Source organism: Procambarus clarkii, unplaced genomic scaffold, assembly GCF_040958095.1.
Source record: "Procambarus clarkii isolate CNS0578487 unplaced genomic scaffold, FALCON_Pclarkii_2.0 HiC_scaffold_263, whole genome shotgun sequence".
Taxonomy (NCBI): Eukaryota; Metazoa; Arthropoda; class Malacostraca; order Decapoda; family Cambaridae; genus Procambarus; species Procambarus clarkii.
This window is the reverse complement of record NW_027189296.1, coordinates 230,101-257,193: the sequence shown is the minus strand read 5'-3', so window position 1 is coordinate 257,193 and position 27,093 is coordinate 230,101. Positions and strand designations below refer to the sequence as shown.

The following is a 27,093-nucleotide window of genomic DNA, read 5'->3' as shown; positions in this document are numbered from 1 at the left end:
GATGCCATTTCGAGAACAAATGCGCATAAGGCAAACAATATCAAAAGGTATCTGATTCATCAAGGATTCTATCGAGAAACAAGTGACCACGAGGGACAGTCAGGAAACAAGACACACACACCTCCTGGAAGTCAGGACATTCGACAAGGATATGCATGACCATAAGAGGGACAATGCAGTTTGGAAAATAAAGAGCAGGGCGGTGCTCCATTAAGTGCCTATGAATTAAACGATTATGGCTAACATGTAATCTCGTCAGAGCCATTTCTCACCACCAATTATGGTGATGGGAGGAGGGCCATGGGGACACACTACCTTTAAGAGTATGCAGTTTGTCACGAGTAACAGAAGACCAACAATCCTGCCAATCGGTAAGGATGGAGGAATGAATAACTGGGTAGAAGTCAGAATAAGGAACACCTTTAAGGGAGATGGGGCAAGTGTAGATAGCCTCCTTAGTGACAGAGTCCGCACGCTCATTTAAGGACACACAAATATGGCTGGGAAACCAGCAAAAATCCACTGTCCTAAATCTATTGGAGATAAGAAACAACCAATGTTAAATTTCGACTACAACCGAATGAACTGGATTAAAGGGCTCCAGAGCCATGAGGGCACTGTGAGAGTCAACTACAACAATAAAGGAAAATTGACAGCAAGAAAGCTGTTGACAAAGAGCATACAAAATAGCACAAAGTTCTGCTGTGGAGATGCTAGTCTCTGGAGGCAGGCGACACATAGGTGTGGTGAGGAAAAACAACAGAGTAGGCTACACCATCTGCAGACTTTGACCCCATCTGTGAAGATGGAAATGGAGCGGAAGTGTGAAGAAAAGTGTGCAAGGAAAAGTACGACATAAGCGAGAGTGAGGAGGGTGTTGTACGGACTGTGCAATGTAGCAAAGACAGTAGCGATCATGGCGATCCTGTAGATACAGTATGCCTGTTTCATCATACCGACTTAGGGTAGGAGTCAAACGCAAGGCACCAGAGCTGAGGTATAACCCATTATGGTGCAGAGCATCAAGACAGCAAAGAGTAGGAGAGGCAGACGAGTAAGCAAGACAACCATACCTGAGTTTAGACAGCACGAAGGTGGAGCGTGCTTGTATCAGCTCCCCAGGAAGTATAACTTACCTTAAGTAAATTAAGGACCTTAGAGCATCCAACTCAGAGGTTAGAGATATGGGGAGACCAAAACAAACGAGTTTCAAAGATTAACTCCATAAGTTTAGCAAAATCTTTGCACAAAAGGGGATTACCATAAAGCAACAAAGGGGGATGAAGAACGACCTACTTCCGAGTAAAAGTCATCGCAAAAGTTTTAGTTGTAGAGAACTTGATGCCATGATTGGTGTCCCAGGATGACACGGCATCAATCGCAAGTTGAAGTCGCCGTTGAAGGAAAGGCAAGTCATCACCTTGACAGCAATGGGTAAGATTGTCAACATAGAGAGCTGATGAGATTCCAGAGGGAAGGGAGTAAAGAAGACCACTGAGGGCAACCAGGAAAATTAGTAAGTGCTCAGAACACTACTGTGAGGTACACCTTCATATTGCCGTAAAAAGGCAGAATGGTACAAACCATCACTAAAGGAACGATTAGAGCGGAAGCTTCGTAGGAAGAGGAAGAGATTACCACGAATGGAGTTGGGACAAAATATGGTATCTCCAGGTGGTGTCATATGCCTTTTCCAGGTCAAAAAAGGACAGCAACAACAGAGGTGTTTGCAGTAAAAGCAGTACATATATAGACCATGTTCACCAAGACATCAGTCATGACACTTGTAAAAGCCAAATTGAGAAGGTAAGTGGTGGCGATAGTGTTCTAAGAACAACATCATAAGGACATTGAACATACGTTCAAAGAGTTTGCAGATGCAACTCGTGAGGGCAATGGGGCAGATGTCCTTAGCAGCTATCCCTAGAGACCCTGGTTTCTGAATAGGAAAAACCACCACCTGAAGCCAGTTCTCAGGGACAGATGATGACTGCCAGATAAGGTTAAACAGATTCAGTATATACTGAAACCATGCATTGAGAGAGGCGACATTCATTAGGAGATGTTTCGCTTTCTGAGCCCGCTGCCATAGAACCGCAGAGTCAGGGCAGACTGGTGTTCGGAGAGAGAGATCATTATAGAGAAGCTGGAGATGCATGCGAAAATCTATAGGACAAGATTCATGAAGGTGCTTATGAATAAGGAAAGATGGAGGAAGACTAGAACTGGAGCCACCAGTCGAAAAAGGGGAACACAGTTCGGTGGCGACTGACACAGGATCCGCACAATAGAATCATGGAAGTGAAGGACTGGTGAGACATCTGGAACAAACTTACCCGCAATCTTACAGGTTTTCTTCCAGATCCGGGGCAGAGGAATATCAGACGTAATGGTGGAGACAAAGGTTTCCAACTCTCAAGTTTAACCGTACGGACCGCAGTCACCTTATAAAACAAAAGAATACAGCCGTCTGTCTGCATCTGTCTTTCTTCCAGGCTGCACTCTTACAGAGGACAGTCGAAGCACCCAGCATTCCACCTGGGAACGCACTTCTGCATTCCCCTGGAGGTAGAGCAAGGAATAGAGTGGAGGGCAGCATCTAATATGGTGTGATGAAAAAGGAGTAGGGCTCGACGGTGAGGCAGATAGGAGAGGTCAGAAAGAGTACCATGTAGAGTGAATAGATTCCAGTCAGTCTTGGCAAACTGCCACCTAGGGAAGGAGAGAGAAGGGTGAAAAGAGAAAAAGGTGACAAGGATGGGGAAATGGTCACTGTTATAGAGGTCACGAAGAACCCGAAACGTGAAATCTAAATAAAGAGAAGACGAAAAAGAGGGAGGTGGTGATGAAGAAGAGGAACTACAGGAGGGGTAAAAGTCAAAGCATGACAAGAGGCGAGAGGAAGGATGTTGCAAGGACCGCGCAAGATATCAAAGACAGTAGCGATCACGGCGATCCTGGAAAGATAGGAAGGCAGTATCAACATATAAGTTGAGGGTGGGAGTCGAACGAAAGGCACCAGAGCTGAGGCGCAACCCAGTATGGTGCAAAGCATCAAGACGACGAAGAGTAGAAGGAGACGAGTAAGCAGGGCAACCATAATCGAGTTTAGACAGGACTAGAGACAAATGTAAAGAGAGGAGTGTGCAGCTATCAACTCCCCAAGAAGTATGGGACAAAACCTTAAGGATGGTAAGGGTCTTGGAGCATTCAACTCGGAGGTAAGAGATATGAGGCGACCAAGACAAACGAGTGTCAAAGATTAACCCCAAAAGCTTAGTGGACTCCCTGAACACAAGGGGATGACCATAAAGCAAAAGAGGGACAAAGAATGACATGCTTCTGAGTAAAAGTCATAGCACAAGTCTTAGACATAGAGAACTTGAAGCCATGATCAGTGGCCCAAGATGACATGGCATCAATCGCAAGTTGAAGCCACCGTTGAAGGAGAGGCGAATCATCATCCCGGCAGGAAAGGGCAAGATCGTCGACATAGTGAGCGAAGAAAACGCCAGAAGGGAGGAAAAAAGACCATTGAGGGCACCTAGAAAAAGAGTAGTGCTCAGAACACTACCTTGGGGTACACCCTCATATTGCCTAAAAGGGGCAGAGAGAGTGGCACCAAGCCTAACTCGAAAGAAACGAGAGATAAAGCTTTGGAGGAAGAGAGGGAGATTACCACGAAGGCAAGATGAATGAAGTTGTGACAGAATATGGTATCTCCAGGTGGTGTCATAAGCCTTTTCCAGGTCAAAGAAGACGGCAACAACAGAGGTCTTCGCAGCAAAAGCAGTACAAATATAGACCTCCAAGTTCACCAGGACATCTGTTGTGCTGCGGCATTTGCGAAAACCAAATTAAGAAGGGGAGAGGTGGTGAGTATTCTAAAAAACCGCATCAGACAAACATTATCCATACGTTAAAAAGAGTTTGCAGACAACTCATGAGGGCAATAGGGTGGAAGTCCTTAGGGAATGTCCTGAGAGACCCTGGAAACATAACAGGGAGGACGGGGAGGACAACGGCATCGACCCAGTCCTCAGGTACTGAAGACGACTCATAGACCCGATTATACAGACTCAGTAAATACCGAGACATGCATAGAGGGAGATGGTGAAGCATCTCATAATGAATGCCATCGGAACCTACTGCCATAGAACCACAGAGGGACCGGGCAGACTTAAGTTCAGAGAGAGAGAAGGGATCGTTATAAGGAAGGCTGAGATGAGTGCAGAAATCTAAAGGACGAGATTCAAGAACAGGCTTATGAAGAAGGAAAGATTGAGGAAGATGAGAACCAGAGCTAACAGACGAAAAGTGGGAACCCAGTTTGGTCGCAACGGGTCCACCACAAGAGTACCACGGAGGTGGAGGACCGGCAAGACATCAGAAGCAAACTTACCCACTATCTTGCGAATACCCCTCCAGATCTGCGGCAGAGTATTTTCGGACGTAATGGTGGAAACATAAGACCTCCAACACTCACGTTTACCTGTACAGATGGTCCTACGGACCACTGAACTCGCCTTCCGAAACAAAAGACAAGAATCAGCCATCTGCCGGCAGCGATGTCTCTTCCAGGCTGCACGCTTATAGCAGACAGCCCAAGCACAGTCCACATTCCACCAGGGAACGCACTTCCATGTTTCCTGAGAGGTAGAGCGAGGAATAGAGTGGAGGGCAGCATTGAAGATGGTGTCATGAAAAAGGAGGAGGGCGCGAGGGAGAAGCAAAATGGAGAGGTCGGAGAGAGTAGCACAGAGGGTAAATTGATGCCAGTCAGCCTCGGCAAACCGCCACCTAGGGAAGGAGAGGGGAGGGTGAAAAGAAAAAAGGTAACAAGGATGGGGAAATGGTCACTGCCATGGAAGTCATCAAGAACCTGCCATGTGAAATTCAAGTAAAGTGACAACAAGCAAAGAAAAAATCAAGACAGGAAAGGGTGCAGTCCAAGAGTCCAAATGAGTGGGCTCATCAGAATTCCTTAGAGACAGGGAAGAAGAGAGGATGAGCGGTTCGAGAAGGCGACCCCGGGTGCTTGTCAGAACATCACCCCAGAGGGTATGTCGACAACTGAAATCACCCAGCAGCAGCACAGACTCTGGCAAGGAGTCCACTAGGTGTTTAAGATCGGGAAGAGAAAGGGGCACATTTGGGGGGAGATAAATGGAACAAACTGTGTACCATTTACGCACAAAGACACGGGCAACAGAACATTGGAGAGGTGATGGAAAAAGTAAGGGGATGAAGGGAACATCAGAACGAATCAAAAGCAGAAAAGTTATTGGTCCCAGCAAAATCTGAAGGGGGGGGGGGGGCAGGGGGAGAGAAAGGAATAATCACGGAAGCGACCAGGACGAGCACCAAGCATCGGCTCCTGGAGATGGACACAAAGGAGCGAAAACTGTGAAATCAAAAGTTGGAGTTTATGGAAATTGGCGTAATATCCATGAATATTCCATTGAAGAATAGACATCGACAAAAAGAGAAAGGACAGGAACAGAGAACAATGAAGAAAAAAGGTTAAAATGGAACACAGCATGTCAAAGAAGTGCAGGATCAGGATCAGGGTCAGCGAAGTCAGGGATAGTGGGCATGGGTAAACTGAGTAAAGATGGAGGGAAGGGAGTGGGAGGACAGACCACAGGCAGATGAGCAGGGTCCAGAGGAGGAGGCCACCGAGAGGGACTGTCAAGGACAGCAGGAGGGGCAGAAACCGGGGAGCACACCTCAGCAAGGGCAGGAACCGAGAGGGTAGCAGGGGCCAAAGAAACCTCCAAAGCAGGAACAGGGGGCTCGACCACCGAAATGGGAGAGGTGGAGTGATAGTCAGAGGTAGGGGGCGAGGATGAAAGTGAAGCTTTCTTACCAGCCAGGGAGGAGGAAGGAGATAAGCCAGGCTTTCGCTTCTAACTCAGAGACAGGTGTTCCAGCAGCAACGTACTGGGCAACAGACTCAAACGTCTCAACAGAAGAAGAATGAGAGCGAACAACACGATGATCACTAGGAGAAGGATGGACATCAGCCTGCACAGACAGGCGGCGTGGAGAGCTAAGAGAGAGAGGAGAAGGATGGGAAGGAGGATCAAAGGGAGTTGAGAAAGAAGACACAGGAGACATGACAGACTGGGTAGAAAGAAGGGGAACCCCAGACAGAGAACCAGGAGGGGGACCCTTCGGGTCAGAATGTAAAGGAACAGGGGAGCAGGCGGTGAGCGTATCTGGGTCTAAGGCCTGGAAACTGTTGTGAGACTGAGGAAGGTGGGAAGGACGAGGAGAGGAAGAGTGCAACACGTGAGCGTAAGAAACCCCAGCGAAAGGGGAAGGAGGGGGATGGTGAACTTGGCGCCTCGCCTCAGGAAAAGACAAATGTTCCCAGTGCTTCAAGTTGAGGACAGCTGCCTCATGTTTGTAATGGATACACGCGCGAGAGAAGGTAGGGTGGGCATCACCGTAATTGAGGCAGCGAGCCTGGGGAGAAGTGCACTCCGACTTAAAGTGACCTTCGTTCCCACACATAGGGCAGACAGAGAGAGAATACTGGAGCATTTGAGGGCACCATGTCCGAACTTCCAGCATTTATTACAAAGCCGAGAAGAGGGTATGTACTCCTGAATGGAGCATCTGGCACCAGCAAGAATAACAGAGGGCGGAAGTGTCCAACCATCAAAGGTAATTTTCACAAGCCGAAGGGACAGACGGCGACGGCCATGAGGGGGTCGTGAACGTGTAAACCTGGAGAACAGAATGGCCTTGAGCCTCGAGGACATGTTTAATATCCTCGTGGCAGTCCTTGAGGTTCCTAATACCGGTTGTAACATGGTGTGGGAGGAGAACAGTGCCAACACTGGCACTTAACTGAGCATTCTTGGAGACCCGAACAGGGGGGTCACCTCAATGTAGGACAAAGGCGCCAAGTGGACAGCTGCATCCCAAGAAGAAGCAGCAACAACATGCGTACCGAGATGGGTGGGGTTAAAAGTAACAGAGGCATCTACTGAATCAACAAGGTGCCTATGGAGGGAGAAATTGTCAGGAGTAGAATCTAAATGATGGAGGTCAAAGTACTTAGTCCACGTAGCAAGATCAAACAAGGCATGGTATGAATTGGTATGGGAAGGAAGCATGCGAGAGCAGCCATGGCGGGGACGGTGGTGAGAACCCTCTAGAGAGAGAGAGAGAGAGGGGGGTCATAAGGTGCAGTAGTCACAATGAGAGATGGAATCGTACTAGGGGACGAGGTAGTCACCACAGGGGGCTTGGGGCTCAACCCAACCACAGAAGAGGAAGGGGAGCAGGGGAGTAGTCCAGTCTGGGCCCAATGTAGCGGGGGCTACAGAGCCCAGTCTTCCAGCACAGTCCGACTCAGGGGCCTGGTCACCCACCCTCCATGAGCCTGGGAAAGAGAAGTCGTTTCATTATCCATGCAGCAGTCTTTCTAAAAGTTTGGGGCCTGGAACCAAAGGATACCACCTACCAGGGCAGCCAGGGAGGCTGAGCGCGGGCCAGTGCAGGAAGGGTGCATCGTCCCCAGCGGTGCCTCCCCCCCTTTTTAACAAGGAGTCCTACTGCATAGTTCATTCTCCCACACTGGTGCAAAGACCCCACTCCCCCTATTGCCCCAGCCTGGACACCCAGCCATCCACTCAGGGCTACCCCTCCAGCGGGCAGTCCGATGGCTCACAAGCCCCCTACGTGGTGCCCATCTGCATGTACAACACACAAAGAGGGGACAAAGGCAACCCTCACTAGTCCCAGGTTGGTGTACATGAGCCCCTCACCATGACAAGGTGACACCACAGAGGGAAGAGGCGAGAAGAGCAGATGTACTCCTGAATACAGCATCTGGCACCAAGAGTTACGGAAGACGGAAAGGACCTATCAAAAGTGATTTTCATTACACAAAGAGACTGGCCACAACGACCACGAGGGAGAGCGAGTAACATATTAATAAGGAGGATAGAATGGCCTTGGGCCTCAAGGACATGTTTATTATGGTAGTCTTTAAGTTCCTTATCACCAGTCGCTACATGGTATGGGAGAATAACTGTGCCAATCCTGGCATTTATTTAACCAGGCATTTTTTGATATTCGAACCGGTGTCTCCCCAATGCAGGACAACGAGGCTAAGTGGACAGCTGCTTCCCGAGAAGGAGCTGCAACAACACGTGTACCAGTATGGGTGGGGTTAAAAGTGACAAAGGTATCCACCAAATCAACTAGAGTAGGAGTAATTAGGTCAAGTGGAGGAGTAGGTCTGTATATTAAAGAGGAGCTGGAATGCACAGAGCTCCTGAACTTGACCAATGAGGTGGTAGAGGTACTTGGAATCAAGGTAGAGAATATAAATCTAATTATTATTCTAATATACAAACTGCCAGATGCAACAGTTCAGGAATTCACTGAGCAGATCCACAAAATAGAAAATAGCCTTGGTAACCTAGCAAACCCAGTACCAGATATTATCTTCCTTGGAGACTTCAATCTACCCAGTTTACAATGGAGAATAGTAAACAGTAATACTATAGCATGAAATCAACCTGGAAATAACCAATCACAGGTCAGAGAACTACTGAGATTCTGTGACAAATTCTCGCTCAGTCAGCAGATTACAGAACCGATTAGGAATGAGAACACGCTGGACCTCATATTCACGAACAATATCATTGCTCATTGAAGTGGAAACTAACATTAATAACGGTAGTAGGCCCAAGAGAAACAACAAGCGAGAAGGGCTATTCAACAAATTAAATTTTAATAATAAAAGGATAGACTCGGAGAAAATAAACAAGGAGCTTACAACATTCAATGGGAAAATGTTTAAGTAATAAAAATCCTACACAAGGTCCAACGTAGAAAGAGAACACAGACAACATTACAGAAGAAGAAAAAAGTTAACATAAGTGCTGAAGCAGACACGACTTTCCATACAAAGAAGGAATAATTTAAACAGTGAGATTGAAGAAATCGAACAGACTGAAGCATTCATATCAACTTGACGAAAGGCAACTAAAACAGAAAGCAATTCAAAAAATAAAGAAATACTCAAAATATTTCTTCACATATGCTAAATCTAAACCACTGCCAGTATTGGACCTATTCGTACTAGTGAGGGTTCATACACTGAGGATGACAAAGAAATTAGTGAAATCCTAAAAAAGCAATATGAGGACATGTTTAGCACCCTGATACACAGCATGAAAGTGGAAGATCCAGACAACTTCTTTATGCGTGATATACAAACCCCTGTAAATATAATTGATATCAACACGAGCGTGGCAGGTTTTGAAAGAGAAATTGACAATATGCCCATGCACTCAGCCCCGGGTTCAGACTCATAGAATTCAATATTTATAATGAAATTCAAAGTGCCAGTAGCACAGGCACTCAGTATAGTGTGGAGAAAGAGCTTGGACACGGGGGAGATACCAGATGCGCTTAAAGCAGCAGACATAGCCCCTCCACACAAGGGAGGTAGCAAAGCATTGGCAAAGAATTATAGATCAGTTGCACTTACGTCCCACATAATAAAATTACTGTATTTGAGAGAGTGATCAGGAGTCAGGTCACTAGTTTCATGGAGACCAATGACCTCCACAATCCAGGCCAACATGGATTTAGAGCAGGAAGATCATGCCTCTCACAGCTACTTGACCATTACGACAAAATCACTGAGGCATTAGAAGAAAAACAGAGTTCAGATGCAGTATACACAGATTCGCAAAGGCATTCGATAAATGTGACCATGAAGTGATAGCACACAAAATGAGGTCACTGCGAATAATTGGTAAAGTAGGACGCTGGATACTCAGTTTTCTGTCGAACAGACCACAGAGAGTAACAGTTAACCATATAAAATCGAGTCCAAGAGCAGTTAAAAGCTGCAGTACCTCAAGGTAGTCCTTGCACCATTGCTTTTCCTTATTCTCATATCAGATATAGACTCAAATACAAGGCACAGCTTTGTATCATCCTTTCCAGATGACACAAAAATCAGCATGAAAATTACCTCTGCTGAAAATATTGAAAAACTACAAGCAGATATTAATAAAGTTTTCGACCGGGCTACAGAAAATAACGTGATGTTTAACAGCGATAAATTCCAGGTACTAAGATACAGTAAAATTGAGAACCTTAAACTTAATACAGGGTACAAAACACAATCTAATTTGCCCATAGTAGGAAAGAAACATATAAAGGATTTGGGAATAATGATGTCTGATGACCTAAATTTTAGGGAGCATAACCAAGCAAATATTGCGGCAGCCAGGAAAATGATAGGATAGATTACGAGAACTTTCAAATCCAGGGATCCCATCACAATGGTTGTACTCTTCAAATCACTTGTGCTGTCCCATCTTGAGTACTGCTCAGTACTCACTTCCCCATTTAGAGCAGGAGAGATTGCTGAAATAGAGGGAGTACAGAGAACATATACGGGATACATAAGCGAGATAAAGCATCTAAATTATAGGGATCGTCTCAAAGCTCTCCGAATGTACTCGCTAGAAAGACGATGGGAGAAATATCTAATAATATACAAGTGGGAAAATACTGGAGGGCCAGGTCCCAAATCTGCACAGTAAAATAACAACATACTGGAGTGAACAATATGGTAGAAAATGCAGAGTACTGTACAACCAGTGAAGAGCAGGGGTGCCATAGGCACAATTAGAGAGAACTATATAAACATCAGAGGTCCATGGTTGTTCAACATCCTCCCAGCGAGCATAAGAAATATTGCCGGAACAACCGTGGACATCTTCAAGAGGAAACTAGATAGTTTCTTCCAACGAGTGCCGGACCAACCGGGCTGCAATGGGTATGTGGGCCTGTGGGCTGCTGCAAGCAACAGCCTAGTGGACCAAACTCTCACAAGTCAAACCTGGCCTCGGGCCGGGCTTGGGGAGTAGAATAACCCCCAGAACCCCATCAACCAGGTATCAACTAGGTGTTTATGGATGAATAAATCATCAGGACGAGTAGAATTAACATGACCGAGATTAAAATACTTAGTCCATGTAGCAGGACCAAACAAAGCTTGGAAGGTATTAGAACCGGAAGGAATCGTGTGAGTGTGACTGCGGAGAGGACGGCACCGAGCACCCCCAGTAAGAGGGGGGGTAAAAGGCGCAGTTGTTACAATGAGAGATGAAGCCACTCCATGTGATGAGGTGGTCATTACTGGGGGCTTGGGGCTCAACCCTGCCACAGAGGTAGAAGGGGAGCAGAGATAGTCGGGACTGGTAGACCAAGCTCTCACAAGTCAAGCCTGGCCTTGGGTCGAGCTTGGGGACTAGAAGAACTCCCAAAACACCATCAAGTGGGTATCAAGCAGGGAAAGTCCGGACCTGCTTGGTCTGGGACCAAAGTAGCAGGGGGCTACAGAGCCCGGCTTTCCATCACAGTCCGACTCGGGGGCCTGGTCTCCCACCCCACGTCTGAGAAGTTAACAATAACGGTCAGATATCAGCATGTAAATGAACAGGTAATCATTTCATCAACAAACAAGCCCCCATACCCACCATGGCGCCACAATTAGAGGATAGGACACCTGATAAGACGTGGGCTCCCCCCAGGGGTGCATCGTGGATATATGCCCTGCAATCACCACTTTAAGAACCATCAGTCCATCAAGATTGGGCTCAGCAATGAAGGAAAAGAGTGACAATAAAAGTGTCCCTTTGCTCAACAATTTCGGGTACCACAGTTTTACGGGCGAGAGACTGTGCCTCACCTAACACCCAGTGTCAAAACAGAAGACGACATCTAAAAGAATGATCAAGAATAGCAAAAAGTCGCTGGGAAATAGCAATTAAAAAGGAGAATTGGGAAGGAAAAATTAAACTTAGTAGGAAAAAGCATTCAGCACAATTAGTGAAGAAGGCAGCAGGAGTATAAGGCTTCAAAAGGACTGAGGACACTGTCCCATGGAGCATCACACTCTAGCATCCGCCAACCAAGCCCCCTCAAAATGGAAATGGGCTGGAAAGGGAGGGAAGAGATGAAAAAGACGAGAGGGCAAAGAATACTGCCCGGTTGGACACCAGTGTTAATGGGTAGAGTGGGAAAATTGGAATCATTCACAGAGATATACTGGAGTCTGTCACTGAGGTAAGATTGTAGGTATTGGAGGGAGTGACTTCTTACTCCGTCATGTTGCAATTTAAGAAAGTTTTTGTGTTTACAGTGTCAAAAAGTCTTATGTAGGTCAACAAATAAATGAATAAGGTACTCATTTTTTCCAAGAGCTGCATATATGAAATTAATCAAACTAACCAGGCATGATTGGTCCTTTTTTGGGCCTGAAGCCATTATGGCAAGACCTTAATATAAACAGGAGTAAGGCTGCATGTAAATTAAGTCTTTAAAATATTTTAGACAAAATCGGCAGAATTGATATTGGTCTATAATTGTTGACTTCAGTGAGATTGCTGCTTTTATGGACTAGGGTTACTCTTGTTTTTTTTTCTCAAAATATCAGGAAAGGTTTAGAGTTCAAATAATTTGTTGTAGAGCAATGCAATGGCTGGAGCTAAAAATCTACAGGCTTTATTTGTAAATTAGGGTTGGTATCTCAACATACAGTATCTATGCATGTGGTTCATTCATCCACTGCAAATTACCTCAAGCCAATCATCACCCAAGGAAAATCTGCTATCAGAACAATAAAACGGTCTTCAAAAAACACACAACCTCTCTGTTTAAATCCCTGAACATGCTACATATACACTCGCTGTACACATTCTCTTGTGCTATTTACAATACAAAACCTTGTTCCTAAATTCAACCTAAAATAAACCCACATTCAACACATAACTAAGAAAGTCTCTAAGACAGTTGGTATACTCTCCAAAATCAGATATTATGTTCCTAACTCTGCTCTCCTCTCACTATATTATGCACTAATCTACCCCTATCTTAATTATGGTATCTGTGCATGGGGGTCTACCACTGCAAACCACCTTAAGCCCATCATCACACAGCAAAAATCTGCTATCAGAATAATAACTAACTCTGCTTTCAGACAACACTCAGCTCCCTTGTTTAAATCCCTAAACTTGCTAAATATTAACTCCCTCCACACATTCTCTTGTGTCAACTACATTTACAAAACCCTGTTCTTAAATGCAAACCATGCTCTGAAACTCTCCCTGGACAGATGTAATAGGACCCATTATCACCACACCAGAAATAAATATCTCTTTGATATCCCCAGGGTCAAACTTAATCTGTGTAAACACTCTATGCAAATTAGGGACCTAGTCTATGGAACTCACTCCCTAGTGAATTGAAAAACTGTAAAACTTTTGCCTTATTTAAAAGCAAAACCAAAAAGTACCTAACTTCATCTTCTTAAGTTTCCTACACTGAGCTTTAAATTTGCTCTGTACCTAGTGTTACCCAATCTCCTAATTTTTATGTAATATCAAACAACCTTATCATTGTGTTCATTGCTGTCTTCTTTTATGTGCTAGCCATATGCTGTATTGTGACTACCAATTTTTGTCAACTACCATTCAAGCTGTCATTGCAATCAATTTTATATTGTTTCTGCTGTATTGTGCCTACCAATTTTTGTCAACTACCATTCAAGCTGTCATTGCAATCAATCTTAGCTACCATGTGCTTTAATATACTGTACCTACAATTTTCTCTCATCTTTTTTTTTTATTTCATGTAACTGTTATCATTTTTTTGTCTATAAATTTTGCAAGTATTTACCTCCTTAAAATTTTCTTAGATTAAGGACCTGCCCGAAACGCTGCACGTGCTAGTGGCTTTACAAGACTGTAATTACCATATTTGTATCCTCACATTCCTTATGTACATTCTTGTATATGCATAAATAAATAAATAAATAAATAAATAAATAAATAAATAAATAAATAAATAAATGCTAACCCTGATCTGAAACTATTGATAGATGTAATAGAACCCACAAGCACCACAACATAAATAAATATCTCTTTGATATAATTTTTTTATATAAACTGAGTCAGGCTAATATAATTGCCAATCAGGACCTAGATTCAGGAAGCTCTGTGTATTTCTTCGTAAGGGGGTTTGCTACGAAGGTTCCTAAGTGCGCCCTAAGAAGATGCTTAGGTGCGATTCAATAAGGTATACTTAGGAAGAAAATTGTTGGTTCACCTGCGTGCCGATAGAGGTCACTACTGTGTTTCGTTTGGCCAATCAGAGAGCAGCAACATTCTTCATATTGAAGATTTAGCGCTGGCTTATCGGAGCTCTACTGCCTCCTATTTACGTCGAATATTCTTATAAAATTAGTATATTTCGAAGTAAAACAATGTTTTTTCAACTTCTACAGCCAGCACCGACATTGTAGTAAACAAATATGTTACATTTGTTGTTTACCTACGTAATTCTAAGAGATACAGTGTAGCTGTCCTTGTTGCTCAGAAGATGAGCTGAAAATTATTGTATATATTTACTGAATTTACCCAAGGGCCACTAACTATCTAGTGACCTCGAAGAGGACAGAAAGCCGGCAGCTTGTTAAAGGGCCCGCCAATTGTCTTAATGATATTTTTTTGCTGGAATTTGGCATTTACGGCTTCAGCGGGTAGGCGGTTCCATAAGTTTATAGCCCTCTTGGTGGAAAAAAAAACATCTGTTTTCAGTCCTACTTGAGAGAACATACTCTCCAACACTATATCTGTGATTGTCCTGTTATCAGTGACTTCATACCAAATGGTATGAGGTATTTTGAGCTCTGTAATTACTTCATACACTCAGGAATATTGGAAGATATTCTTGTGCTGCACCCAGATTTTGCCAGTGGAGGCTAATAGATCAGCATTAAGTATTTTGTTCTCTCCTAATTCTATGTATGACTGGCCATCCTGTGAGGTGAGGATGTTGGGTGAGCTTGTAGCTGGTTTTTGATCTACACTGTGTGGTCCTTTATACAGAATAGGGAAGTAAGTAAGTAATTATCAAAAGAAGGCACCAAACCGGGAAGGCTATGTAGCACCATCAAGTACGCAAAATAATCAGAGGGCGCTAAATATCACCAAGGATGCCAATACGAGAACAAAAACGCATAAGGCGAACGATATCAAAAGTATCCGAGTCACCAAGAATTCTATCGAGGGACATGTGACCACGAGGGGCGGTCGGAAAGCAAGACACACGCTCGTCCTGGAAGTCAGGACATTCAAGAAGGACATGCACGACCGTAAGAGGGACAATGCAACTAGGACAATAAGGAGCAGGGCGGCGCTCCATCAAGTGACCATGGGTTAAGCGAGTATGGCCAATACGCAACCTCGCCAGAGCTGTTTCCCACCGCCGGTTACGGTGGAAGGAGGACGGCCACGAGGAAACACAACATTTAAGAGTACGTAGCTTGTTACCAGTAACAGACAACCAAGAAGCCTGCCAACGGGTAAGGACTGAGGAATGGATAACCGGGTAAAAGTCGGAATACGGAATGCCTTTGCGAGAGATGGGACAAGAGCGGACAGCTTCCTTGGCAGCAGCATCCGCACGCTCATTTAAAGACACACCAATATGGCTGGGAACCCAACAAAACTCAACCGACTTAAATTTACTGTGAACGAGAAACAGCCAATGCTGGATCTCGACAACTACTGGATGAACCAGATTAAAGGACCCGAGAGCCATGAGGGCACTACGAGAGTCAACAACAACCACAAAGGAAGACTGACAACGAGAAAGCAGGAGACGGAGAGCATAGAGAATAGCATAAAGTTCCGCTGTAAAGATGCTAGTCTCCGGAGGCAAGCGACACATATAAGTGCGATCAGGAAAAACAACAGAGTAGCCAACACCGACCGCTGACTTAGACCCATCGGTGAAGACAGAAACGGAGCGGGAGTGAGAAGAAAAGTGCTCGAGGAAAAGGCGTTTTAGAACCGTAGGAGGGGTAAAAGCTTTAGTGATACGGGTCAAGGATGTACAAAACCGCGGAAGAGGGACCCTCCACGGGGGCAAAGAAGGAACAACACGAGGAGAAACATCAGAAATACGAACGGAAAGAGAATCCTGTAGGCGAGATAACCGGACAGAAAGAGGGAGGTGGTGAAGAGGAACAGGAACCGCAGGAGGGGTAAAAGTTAAAGCACGACAGAGGCGAGAGGAAGGATGTTGCAAGGACCGCGCAAGATAGCGAAGACAGTAGCGATCACGGCGGTCCTGGAGAGACAGGAAGCCAGTGTCAACAAACAAGCTAAGGATGGGAGTCGAACGAAAGGCACCAGAACTGAGACGCAACCCAGTATGGTGCAAAGCATCAAGACGGCGAAGAGTAGAAGGAGAAGCAGACGAGTAAGCAGGGCAACCATAATCGAGCTTAGACAGGACGAGAGAGGAATGTAAAGCAAGGAGAGTGCGCCTATCTGCCCCCCAAGAAGTATGGGACAAGACCCGAAGGAGGGTAAGGGCCTTAGAGCACTCAACACGGAGGTAAGAGATATGGGGAGACCAAGACAAACGAGTGTCAAGGAATAACCCCAAAAGCTTCGCGGAATCTTTGTATTCAAGGGGAAGACCATAAAGTGACAAAGAGGGACGAAGAACAACCCGTTTCCGCGTAAAAGTCATGGCACAAGTCTTAGAAGTAGAGAACTTGAAGCCATGACCTGTGGCCCAAGACGACACGGCATCAATGGCAAGTTGAAGCCGGCGTTGAAGGAAAGGCGAATCATCACCCTGACAACACAGGGTAAGATCATCGACATAGAGAGCGGAGAAGACACCAGAAGGAAGAGAGGAAAGAAGACCATTAAGGGCAACCAGAAAAAGAGTAGTGCTCAGAACACTACCCTGGGGCACACCTTCGTATTGCTGAAAAGAGGGAGAGAGAGCCGTACCAAGGCGCACCCGAAAGGAACGACGAGAGAGGAAGCTGCGGAGAAAGAGAGGGAGATGACCACGAAGGCCAAAAGAATGAAGTTGAGATAGGATATGATAACGCCAAGTGGTGTCGTAAGCCTTTTCTAGGTCAAAAAGGACGGCAACAACGGAGGTCTTCGCAGCAAAAGCAGTACGAATATAGACCTCCAAGTTCACCAGGACATCTGTCGTGCTGCGGCACTTGCGGAAACCAAATTGAGAAGGGGAGAGGAGGTGATGGTGTTCCAGGAACCACATCAGACGAACGTTAACCATACGTTCAAAGAGTTTGCAGACACAACTTGTGAGAGCAATAGGGCGAAAGTCCTTAGGGAAAGTACCCAGAGACCCCGGTTTGCGAACAGGGAGGACAACGGCATCGAGCCAGTCCTCAGGGACTGACGACGACTCCCAGATCCGATTATACAGACTCAGTAAATACTGAGACGTGCTCGGAGGGAGATGGCGAAGCATCTCATAATGAATACCATCGGAGCCCGCCGCCGTAGAACCGCAGAGGGCCAGGGCAGAACGAAGTTCAGAGAGAGAGAAGGGATCATTATGGGGAAGCTGAAGATGAGTGCAGAAATCTAAAGGACGAGACTCAAGGACAGGTTTACGAAGAAGGAAAGATTGGGGAAGATGAAGACCAGAGCTAACAGAAGAAAAGTGGGAACCCAGTTCGGAAGCGACCTGCAACGGGTCCGCCACAAGAGTATCATGGAGGTGAAGGACCGGTGAAACATCGGGAACGAACTTACCCGCTATCTTGCGGATACGCTTCCAGATTTGGGCCAGAGGGGTTTCGGACGTAATTGTTGAGACATAAGATGCCCAACATTCACGTTTAGCCGTACGGATGGCCCTACGGGCCACCGCACTCGCTTTCCGAAAGAAAAGAAAAGAATCGGTCGTCTGCCTACGGCGGTGCCTCTTCCAGGCTGCACGCTTACAGCGGACAGCCCGAGCACAGTCCGCATTCCACCAGGGAACGCACTTCCGTGGACCCCGAGAGGAAGAGCGAGGAATAGAGCGGAGGGCAGCGTTGAAGACAGTGTCATGAAAAAGGAGGAGAGCGCGAGAGAGGGGCAGAAGGGAGAGGTCAGAGAGAGTAGCACTGAGGGAAAATAGGGTCCAGTCCGCCTTAGCAAACTGCCACCTAGGGAAAGAGAGGGAAGGGCGAAAAGAGAAAAAGGAAACAAGGATGGGGAAATGATCACTTCCATGGAGGTCATCAAGAACCTGCCACGTGAAATCTAAGTAAAGAGAAGAAGAGCAGAGAGAAAGATCAAGACAAGAAAGGGTGCGAGTCCGAGAGTCCAAATGAGTGGGCTCACTAGAATTCAGAAGAGACAGGGAAGAAGAGAGGAGAAACGGCTCAAGGAGGCGACCCCGGGTATTCGTCAGAAAGTCACCCCAAAGAGAATGACGACAATTGAAGTCACCCAGCAGGAGCACAGGCTCCGGCAAGGAGTCTAGGAGGTGTTTCAAATCAGGAAGAGAGAGCGGGACACTCGGGGGGAAAATAAATGGAACAAACTGTGTACCATTTCCCCACAAAGATACGAGCAGCAGAACAATGGAGAGGCGAAGGAAAAAGTAAAGGAACAAAGGGAACATCAGCCCGAATCAAGAGAGCAGAAGAATTAGAAGCCCCAGCAATGGCTGGGGGGGGAGAGAAAGGAATAGCCACGAAAACGACCAGGACGAGCACCAAGCATTGGCTCCTGGAGACAGACACAAAGGGGTGAAAACCGCGAAATCATAAGTTGGAGTTCGAGGAAATTGGCGTAATAACCTTGAACGTTCCATTGAAGAATGGACAACGACGAGAAGAGAAAGGACAAAAACAGAGAACAAGGAAGAAACAAAGGCGAAAGAGCAACAGAGCACGTTAAAGAATATCAGGGTCGGGATCAGGGTCAGCAAAGTCAGGGTTAGGGGGCATGGGTAAACTGAGTAAAGACGGAGGGAAGGAAACGGGAGAACAGATCAGAGGCGGGCGGGCAGGGTCCGGAGGAGGAGGAGGAGGAGGAAGAGGAGGAGACAACGGAGAGGAGCAGTCAAGGACAGCAGCAGGAAGAGGGGGAGTAGAAAGAGGGGAGCGCACCCCAGCAAGAGCAGCAACCGAAAGGGAAGCAGGGGCCAAAGAAACCTCCATAGCAGGAACAGGGGGTGCAAGCACTGAAACGGGAGGGGAAGGAGCAACAGAGCCAGAAGGAGGAGCTGAGGAAGAAAGCGAAGCCTTCTTACCCGCCGGGGAAGAGGAAGGAGAGGAGCCAGGCTTACGCTTCTGACTTAAAGAGACCGGTGTCCCAGCAACTACGTACCGGGCAACGGATTCCAGTGTCTCAACAGGAGAAGCCGAACGAGAGCACACACGACGGCCGTTAGGAGAGCGATGGACATCCGCCCGCACCGACAGGCGGTGGGGAGAGCCGACAGATGGAGGAAGAGGATGGGAAGGAGGATCGGAGGGGGACGAGGAAGAGGACACAGAAGACACGACAGACCGGGTAGAAAGAAGGGGAACCCCAGACAGAGGACCAGGAGGAGGATCCATCGGGAGAGAACCCAAAGGGACAGAGGAGGGGGCAGTGGGCGCATCAGGGTCCAAGGCCCGGAAACGGTTGTGAGTCTGAGGAAGGCGAGAAGGACGAGGAGAGGAAGAGCGCAACACGCGAGCATAAGAGATATTAGCATAAGGCGGGAGCCGGCGAACCTGGCGCCTCGCCTCAGGAAAAGATAAACGCTCCCGGTGCTTCAAGTTGAGGACGGCTGCTTCAAGCTTGTAATGGACACACGCACGGGAGAAGGTAGGATGGGCCTCACCGCAGTTGAGGCAACGAGCCTGGGGAGAAGCGCACTCCGACTTAGAGTGACCTTCGCCACCACACAAAGGACAGAGAGAGACAGTCCCGGAGCAGCGGAGGGCACCATGCCCAAACCTCCAGCACTTGTTGCAGAGCCGAGGAGAAGGAATGTACTCCTGGACAGAGCACCTGGCACCAGCAAGAATGACAGAGGGTGGAAGGGTCCTACCATCAAAGGTAATCTTCACAACCCGGAGGGGTTGACGGCGACTACCACGAGGGGGACGAGTAAACGTGTCCACCTGGAGAATAGAATGGCCCTGGGCAGCGAGGATATGTCGAATATCGTCGTGGCAGTCGCGCAGGTCCCGAACACCGGTCGCAACATGGGGCGGGAGCAAAATAGTGCCAACACTGGCATTCAACTGAGCGTTCTTCGAGACCCGAACGGGGGTCTCGCCAAGGCAGGATAAGGCAGCCAAGCGGGAAGCAGCATCCTGAGAAGGAGCAGCAACGACACGTGTACCGAGACGAGTGGGGTTGAAAGTAATGGAGGCATCCACGGAATCAATGAGATGTCGATGGAGGGAGAAATCGTCAGGAGGCGCAGAATCAAGAGGGAGGAGATCAAAATATTTGGCCCACGAAGCGGGACCAAACAAGGCTTGATAGGTAGCAGAACTGGAAGGAATCGAGCGAGGGCGGCCGTGACGAGGACGGCGGTGAGAACCCCCAGAGAGAGAAGGGTTAAAAGGTGCAGTAGTTACAACCAGAGAAGGAGCCGCGCCAGGGGACGAGGTAGTCACCACTGGGGGCTTGGGGCTCGACCCAACCACAGAGGAGGGAGGGGAGCCAGAGGAAGGAGTCAGAGAGGCCAAAGGAGGAGCAAGGTCGGGGCCCAATGCAGCGGAGGCTACAGAGCCCGGTCTTCCAATACGGACCGACTCGGGGGCTTGGTCGCCCACCCCACGAGCCTGAGAAGGTAAACCAGAAGAAGCCGAGGCAGGGGTTGTCATCTTGACGAAAAGAAGAATTCACTCACGAATGTGCCCCCACACCCACCATGGAGCCACAATTAGAGGCAGGACACCCAACAAGAAGCTATCGCCGATCTTGTTGGGGCCTCCTAGGGGTGCGTCGTGAGTATACGCCCCACAAACGCCACCTTAAGAAACCGACAGTCCGTCGAGATCGGGTTCAGTGACGAAGTGGGGATTGACAATAAAAGGTTCCCCTCGCTCTCGACGTCGGGTACTGCAGTTCTACGGGTGCAAGAGTATGCCTCCTCAAGCAACCGGGCGTCAAAGTAGAAGAAGTCCAAGGGAAGAACCAGAACGAGCAAAAGGTCGGCAGGAAACGGCAAGCAGATAGAAGAGGGGGGAGAAAAACGAAACAGAAGGAAAAGGAAAAGATGCCCAGCAGAATTGGAGAGGATGGCAGCAGGAGCACAAGGCTAGAAAAGGACAGAGGACTGTCCCAAGGAGCATCACACTCCGGTAGCCGCCCACTAAGCCCCCAGACGGCGACAACGAGCTGAGCGGGGAGGGGGACAGAATAGGGAAGCAGCACATTGCTGTGTATACCTAAACATGTTTAAAAATACATTGTTTGAGAGGAGTTTTGTAGAAACTGGTAAGAGTAATTATAATATAATGTTTCCATGATTCAGTGCTTACCTCTTGTGAAAATTGCTTAGAGTTGTTTAGTCAGAGTTGATTTGTTTTTTGTATTGAGGCTGGTATTTTCTAAATTGATTCCATGTACAGTATGTCTAACCATCCTGTGAGATGGGAGTATTAGATAAACTTATAGCTAGTTTTTTATCTACACTGTGTAATATTCCATATAGAATAGGGTAGCAGCACATTGCTGTGTATACCTAATCTTCTTAATAAAAAAAATCAGTAATAAAGATTTTAAATTATAGTTTGTATTATTACAAATACAGTACTGTATTATCCTTATTAAATCATGTTGACCATGGATCATTAAGATCTCATGTTGATATGTAATACAAGTCATATTTCTTTTGAACTGCTAATCCATGCTAATCATTCATTAAATTGTGCATTATGTCTCAATTTTTCACTTCCTTGGATATACTGTCCAGTACAAAAAGATAGGATAAAAATAAACCAGTAATATTTCTTTCATTATATTTTTCATTTAAATAACTGCATCAATATTTTTACAGCTGACAGGATTTGTTTTCCCATACAGGTGTATTATTTGTTAAAAAAAATTTGGTTTATTGTTACACACAATGGTGCTACACAGCCTTCCCAGCTTAGTGCCTTCTTTTAATACTTACTGATTAAAAAATAAATAATAAATACATTTTATTCAGGAAAAGTACATACAGTTGATTTACGAACATAATGTTGGATTTATAGGCAGAGCTAGTACATACAATACCTAAAGCCACTAATACTCATAGCATTTCGGGCAAGGTGTGGGGGGAAAAACACTTAGACTAAAACTTAATAGTAATCGGGATTAGGTATAATTTGTGTTGAAAGAAGGAATAAAAAATACAAAAAGGGAGTCAACATAGCATAAATCAGCAATTGCACATGTTGGTGAACAGCGTTGTTTAAAAAATAGCAAGACATGGGTTGACATTTAGGAGGTAAGTTAGGTTACATGGAGTTAATTAGGCAGTACTTGGTTTAACTCTTAAACTGGTTGAGAGAGGTACAGCCTTTGACATGATTCGGGAGGTCATTCCACATTCTGGGTCCCTTGATTTGTAGAGCACTTCTAGTTTGGTTACACACAGCCAAATTGAGTAACAGGAAGAGGTCTTGGACACAAATTTGTTCCATGCTAAATGTAGAGGAATCAGCTGAGTATTCCTCAAATAAAATAAGTTGCCTCAGCTTATAAGGTAAATAAAATAAGCATTTCTCAAATAAGTAGCTGCCTCACCTCACTGCCTTACTGCTACATAGCCTTCCCGGCATGGTGCCTTCTTTTGATAATTACTTGTTCCACACCCAAATTGTATAACAGGAAGAGGTCTTGGACCCCTACTTCCCTCTCTCTTTTTTAATAGTCTATATAGTCATAATTATAGCTTTAAGTATTCAATGAATAAAGTTTTTGACATTTTTACCCTTTTCCTTACCTAACATCATTTGTGCAGCATATTTTTATTTTGTCTCACCCAGATTTAATTTCAAAATAAAACCAAACTAAATAAATTAGAAATGGGTATGTATAGCTAAGGTACACCCTTACTACTAGGTGAACAGGGGCATTTGGTGATAGTAAATGATTCCATCAGGCAGGGCTCATCACCTTCTCTCATATTTCATGTTCACCAGTGTTTATTTACTTAATAACTACTGGTATAATATCTTGCTATTATAAAACTAATTCTACTATCATCAAACACATATTTACTTCAAGTTTCAAGCAGAGAATGCATATATAACTAACACGAAGGATTCTTCTTCACTAGATTCATCAGCTATAATATTTTGGTCATGTTCCAATATCATAAATCGATCCCAGTGTTATGTAGTAGAGAAAAAATGACTTATATCCAGTTTACGTAAAGCTACGAGTGGTCGAAACCACACTTAAATCCCGGAATGAACTTACGAAGGTTTTTCCACTTAGGGTAGTTAATTGAATACAGACGTAGCCGCCACGAAGGCGCTAAGACGGAAAACGCTCTTAGCTAAGAGGAAAAACCTTCGTAAGTACCTTCCTGAATCCGGCCCCAGGCTAATATAACTTTGAATCAGGCATTTTCACCAACAGGGTTATTCATCAATGGAACTGCCTATCCACCAAAGCCATAACTGCCAAAACTGTGCAGAATTTCAAAATATACCTGGAAAAAATCATGAAGGCAAATGGTTGGGAGGGAACCTTCAACAAGCCGACGACTTCCTGTTCTCATTGAGGCCACTCGGGTTAGTGGCCCTCTGGTAAATCGGGTAAAATATTATTCCCAGACAATTACAGTACAGTATAACTGATAAAGTTAGGTTAGAGTAATAAATTTCTGGTAAATTTAGAGTGATAAATTTCTAGAGTAATATAAATTTAAATTTCATATTAACTTGACTGACAGCTATAAATGCCAATCAGTCTTCAATATACTCTTCGGTGAAATATTTATAATCAAGAATAGAACTCATAAATAGGCCTAAACAAAAAATGAAAAATGGACATCAGTTTGCATATGAATCTGATGAGAAAATTCCTTGATTAATATACATTTCCTTACCAATCAAATGGTCTCACCTTAAATACATCTCAGATTGTCTTCTTCACCAACTCCAATGCTAAATAAAAAAAAAAAAAAATATTACAACAAAAATGTCCATAACTTAGCTACAGAGTATATTACATTTTAAATAAATTTCCACAGAAAACAAAAAAAGGAAGCACATTATTTACATAACTATGAAGAAAAACATTTAAATCCTTGTTTTACCTTTGCTAAATTAAAGAGATATTTCTATACTTATAAGTAATTTTGAGCTTTCCTAGCGACAGCTTCTCTAGTTCTTGCTTGGTCATCTAAGTTTCATAAAAGAACAATATAATAAAATATCTTCAGATCTTTACCTTTCATTGTGAAGTGTATTTCTCAAACGAAATATAATTACCTCTGAAGAACATCCAACTGACATTGTGATAGCACACTGTTAGATTAAAGGTAAGTTAATATACCATTATGTGCCTCATTATCCTTCAACATTCTCTTAATTATCTTCCACACTCAAAGTGTTTAGCCTATTATCTGCATGTATCATCTTGTGCCTCTTCATATGTCCAAGACGACTGAATTTCTTCCCACACTCTGGACACTCGTAAGGCTTGTCACCTGAATGCACTAACATGTGAGACTTCATATTTCCAACACGACTGAATCTCTTCCCACACTCTGGACACTCATGAGGTTTATCTCCTGAATGCACTAACATGTGCTCTATTATAATTCCACGTAATCTAAATTTTTTGCCACACTCGGCACATTGAAAAGGTCTCTCATCCGAATGCACCATCCTGTGAGTCTTCATACTTCTGCGATGACTGAATCTCTTCCCACATTCTGGACACTCATGAGGTTTATCTTCTGAATGCACTAGCATGTGAGTCTTCATATCTCCAAGACGACTAAATCTCTTTCCACATTCTGAACACTCATGAGGTTTGTCTCCTGAATGCACTAACATGTGCCTTATTATAGTTCCACGTTCTCTAAATTTTTTGCCACACTCGGCACATTGAAAAGGTCTCTCATCCGCATGCACCATCCTGTGACGCTTCATATGTCCAGGACGACTGAATCCTTTCCCACACACTGGACATTCATGTGGTTTGTCACCTGAATGCACTAACATGTGCTGTATTATAGTTCCACGTAATCTAAATTTTTTGCCACACTCGGCACATTGAAAAGGTCTCTCATCCGCATGCACCATCCTGTGAGTCTTCATATATCCACGATGGCTGAATCTCTTCCCACACACTGGACATTCATGTGGTTTGTCACCTGAATGTACTAACATGTGAGTCTTCGTATCACTAAGACGACTGAATCTCTTCCCACACTCAGGACACTCGTGAGGTTTATCACCTGAATGCACTAACATGTGAGTCTTCACATGTGAAGGACGGGTGAATACCTTCGGACACTGTGGACACTGGTGAGTCTTCATCTTCTTTATGACAGGTGGAGTTTGTGTGAAGGTTTTCTCCCCCGGATGTTGGGAGAAGCGTCAAGGCTTGATTGTTGTTTCTTAGAGTTAGACTTGATGTGAGCACTTGGTGGTCAATGCTGGTGCTTCTTCTTTATGATAGGTGCAGTTTGTGTCAAGGTTTTCCCTTAATGCTCGTGCTGGACCTCACCGGCGGGCGCTACTAAAATGGCGGCGGTTGTTTACCCCTCTCATCACCTGAGCGTTCCAATGTTTTGGTCTGGTTCCACATATCATTTTTCCAACCTCTTATTTTTGTTTATATCTAGTCATTTAATATTAACACTTGTATTTATTCTCATGTTTTGGAATCAAAGAATGTACTTGGAATTGTTTCTTTAAACATAATGCCACACGATTACACTTTTTGAAGGAAACAGCTCTCCCACTGGGATACAAGATACTCCTTACATTGACAACACTAATTTTTTTGCCATTTCGGACACCAGTTTTGGACGTTTCGCTTATGTGTACGTGTTCAATATTAAATCGACTATATAATGCTATTAATAATTAAATTATTATAAATTAAATAATTAAATTATTTATTATAAATAAATACTTTAAAAATGTATTATGTATGTTGTATTAAAAATTAAAAATACGGATGTACACTATTTCACTCGAGATATTTGCATATTACGAATTATAATCTGAAAATATATACATATAACAATGTATAACCATGAATGAAAAATCAAACAGGAAATTACTTAAGCACTTGCGTGATAATCAATTCAATTTCTTACTTTATTATGCACCCCATACCCATCCAGTGTGCGGTGGTGTAAAGGATTACAGAGGCACATAATCGGTTCAGGAACTGAACCCTCTAGTTCGTTTAGCTAAGCAAATAACAATGTTTGACGCTAGTTATAAAATTAACAATGTTGCATACACATGTACACACCCTCATATATACATGTACATATATATATACGTATACACATATACATACACATACATATCTAATCACCCACACAAATACACACATCAATAATCTTTGTGTCACAAGTGATCAACAAGAGGCTCACAACAGTCACTATACTTTACATCTATAGTGAGTCACACAGTTACTAGTCTTGCTCCACACCCACCCAACTGGGCGGCAGCTTTACAGTCATGTGCTCCACACCCACCCAACTGGGCGGCAGCTTACAGTCATTTGCATGCATTACCTACAGTAAGCAAATTTTGGATACTTGACTAAGATTTCGGGCAGCACATCATTATGAATGAAGTACTTACACAATTCTTGGACACTATTAATGGTGTTATCTCTAAATTCCGCAATTTTTTCACATTCCATTATATAATGACGCGAAGTATGCGAATAGTTCTGCTGACAGAGTTTACATTTAGTCAAATCTACATCAGCAGATGTTACAAACTCCCAGAGGTATTTGTAGCCGAGCCTAAGCCTAGCAGTGGTAACATCTAGAAGTCTGCTAACATTATTGGATGACCCATAGACGTGCGGTTCTTCCTGCATAATAGAATGATGATAGATGGAGTAACTGGTGTGAATTTCACTTTGCCTCAAGTCTCCGTAATATAGTTGAGGTTCCTGGGATATTGCTGCCTTCAGGCTGCTCAAAGGCAGTCCAAGTTGGTAATCAATTCCCTCTTTACGAGCAAAAGTCTTGGCTAGCTCATCAGTTCTATCATGCATTCGGAGA

At 44.8% G+C, this 27,093-nt stretch overlaps 2 protein-coding genes across 2 annotated transcripts in view; one reads left to right on the top strand and one right to left on the bottom strand.

The window, feature by feature from the left end:
- LOC138361224 (uncharacterized) overlaps nucleotides 1-23,607 on the top strand; it is a 44,210-nt gene extending 20,603 nt beyond the window's left edge. Inside the window, exon 4 of the mRNA XM_069320641.1 lies at nucleotides 23,463-23,607. Within this exon, the coding sequence (XP_069176742.1) occupies nucleotides 23,463-23,607 (145 nt within the window). The remainder of the gene's footprint in view (nucleotides 1-23,462) is intronic.
- On the bottom strand, nucleotides 21,837-25,554 carry LOC138361220 (zinc finger protein 543-like). Its single transcript, XM_069320635.1, has one exon. The coding sequence runs from the start codon at nucleotides 25,373-25,375 to the stop codon at nucleotides 24,416-24,418; it is 960 nt and encodes a 319-aa protein (XP_069176736.1). The 5' UTR covers nucleotides 25,376-25,554; the 3' UTR covers nucleotides 21,837-24,415.
- Nucleotides 25,555-27,093: the final 1,539 nt, after the last annotated feature.

Coding starts and splice junctions, on each gene's coding strand:
- LOC138361220 (XM_069320635.1), bottom strand. CDS start 25,375: ATGAAGACTCACCAGTGTCCACAGTGTCCGAAGGTATTCACCCGTCCT.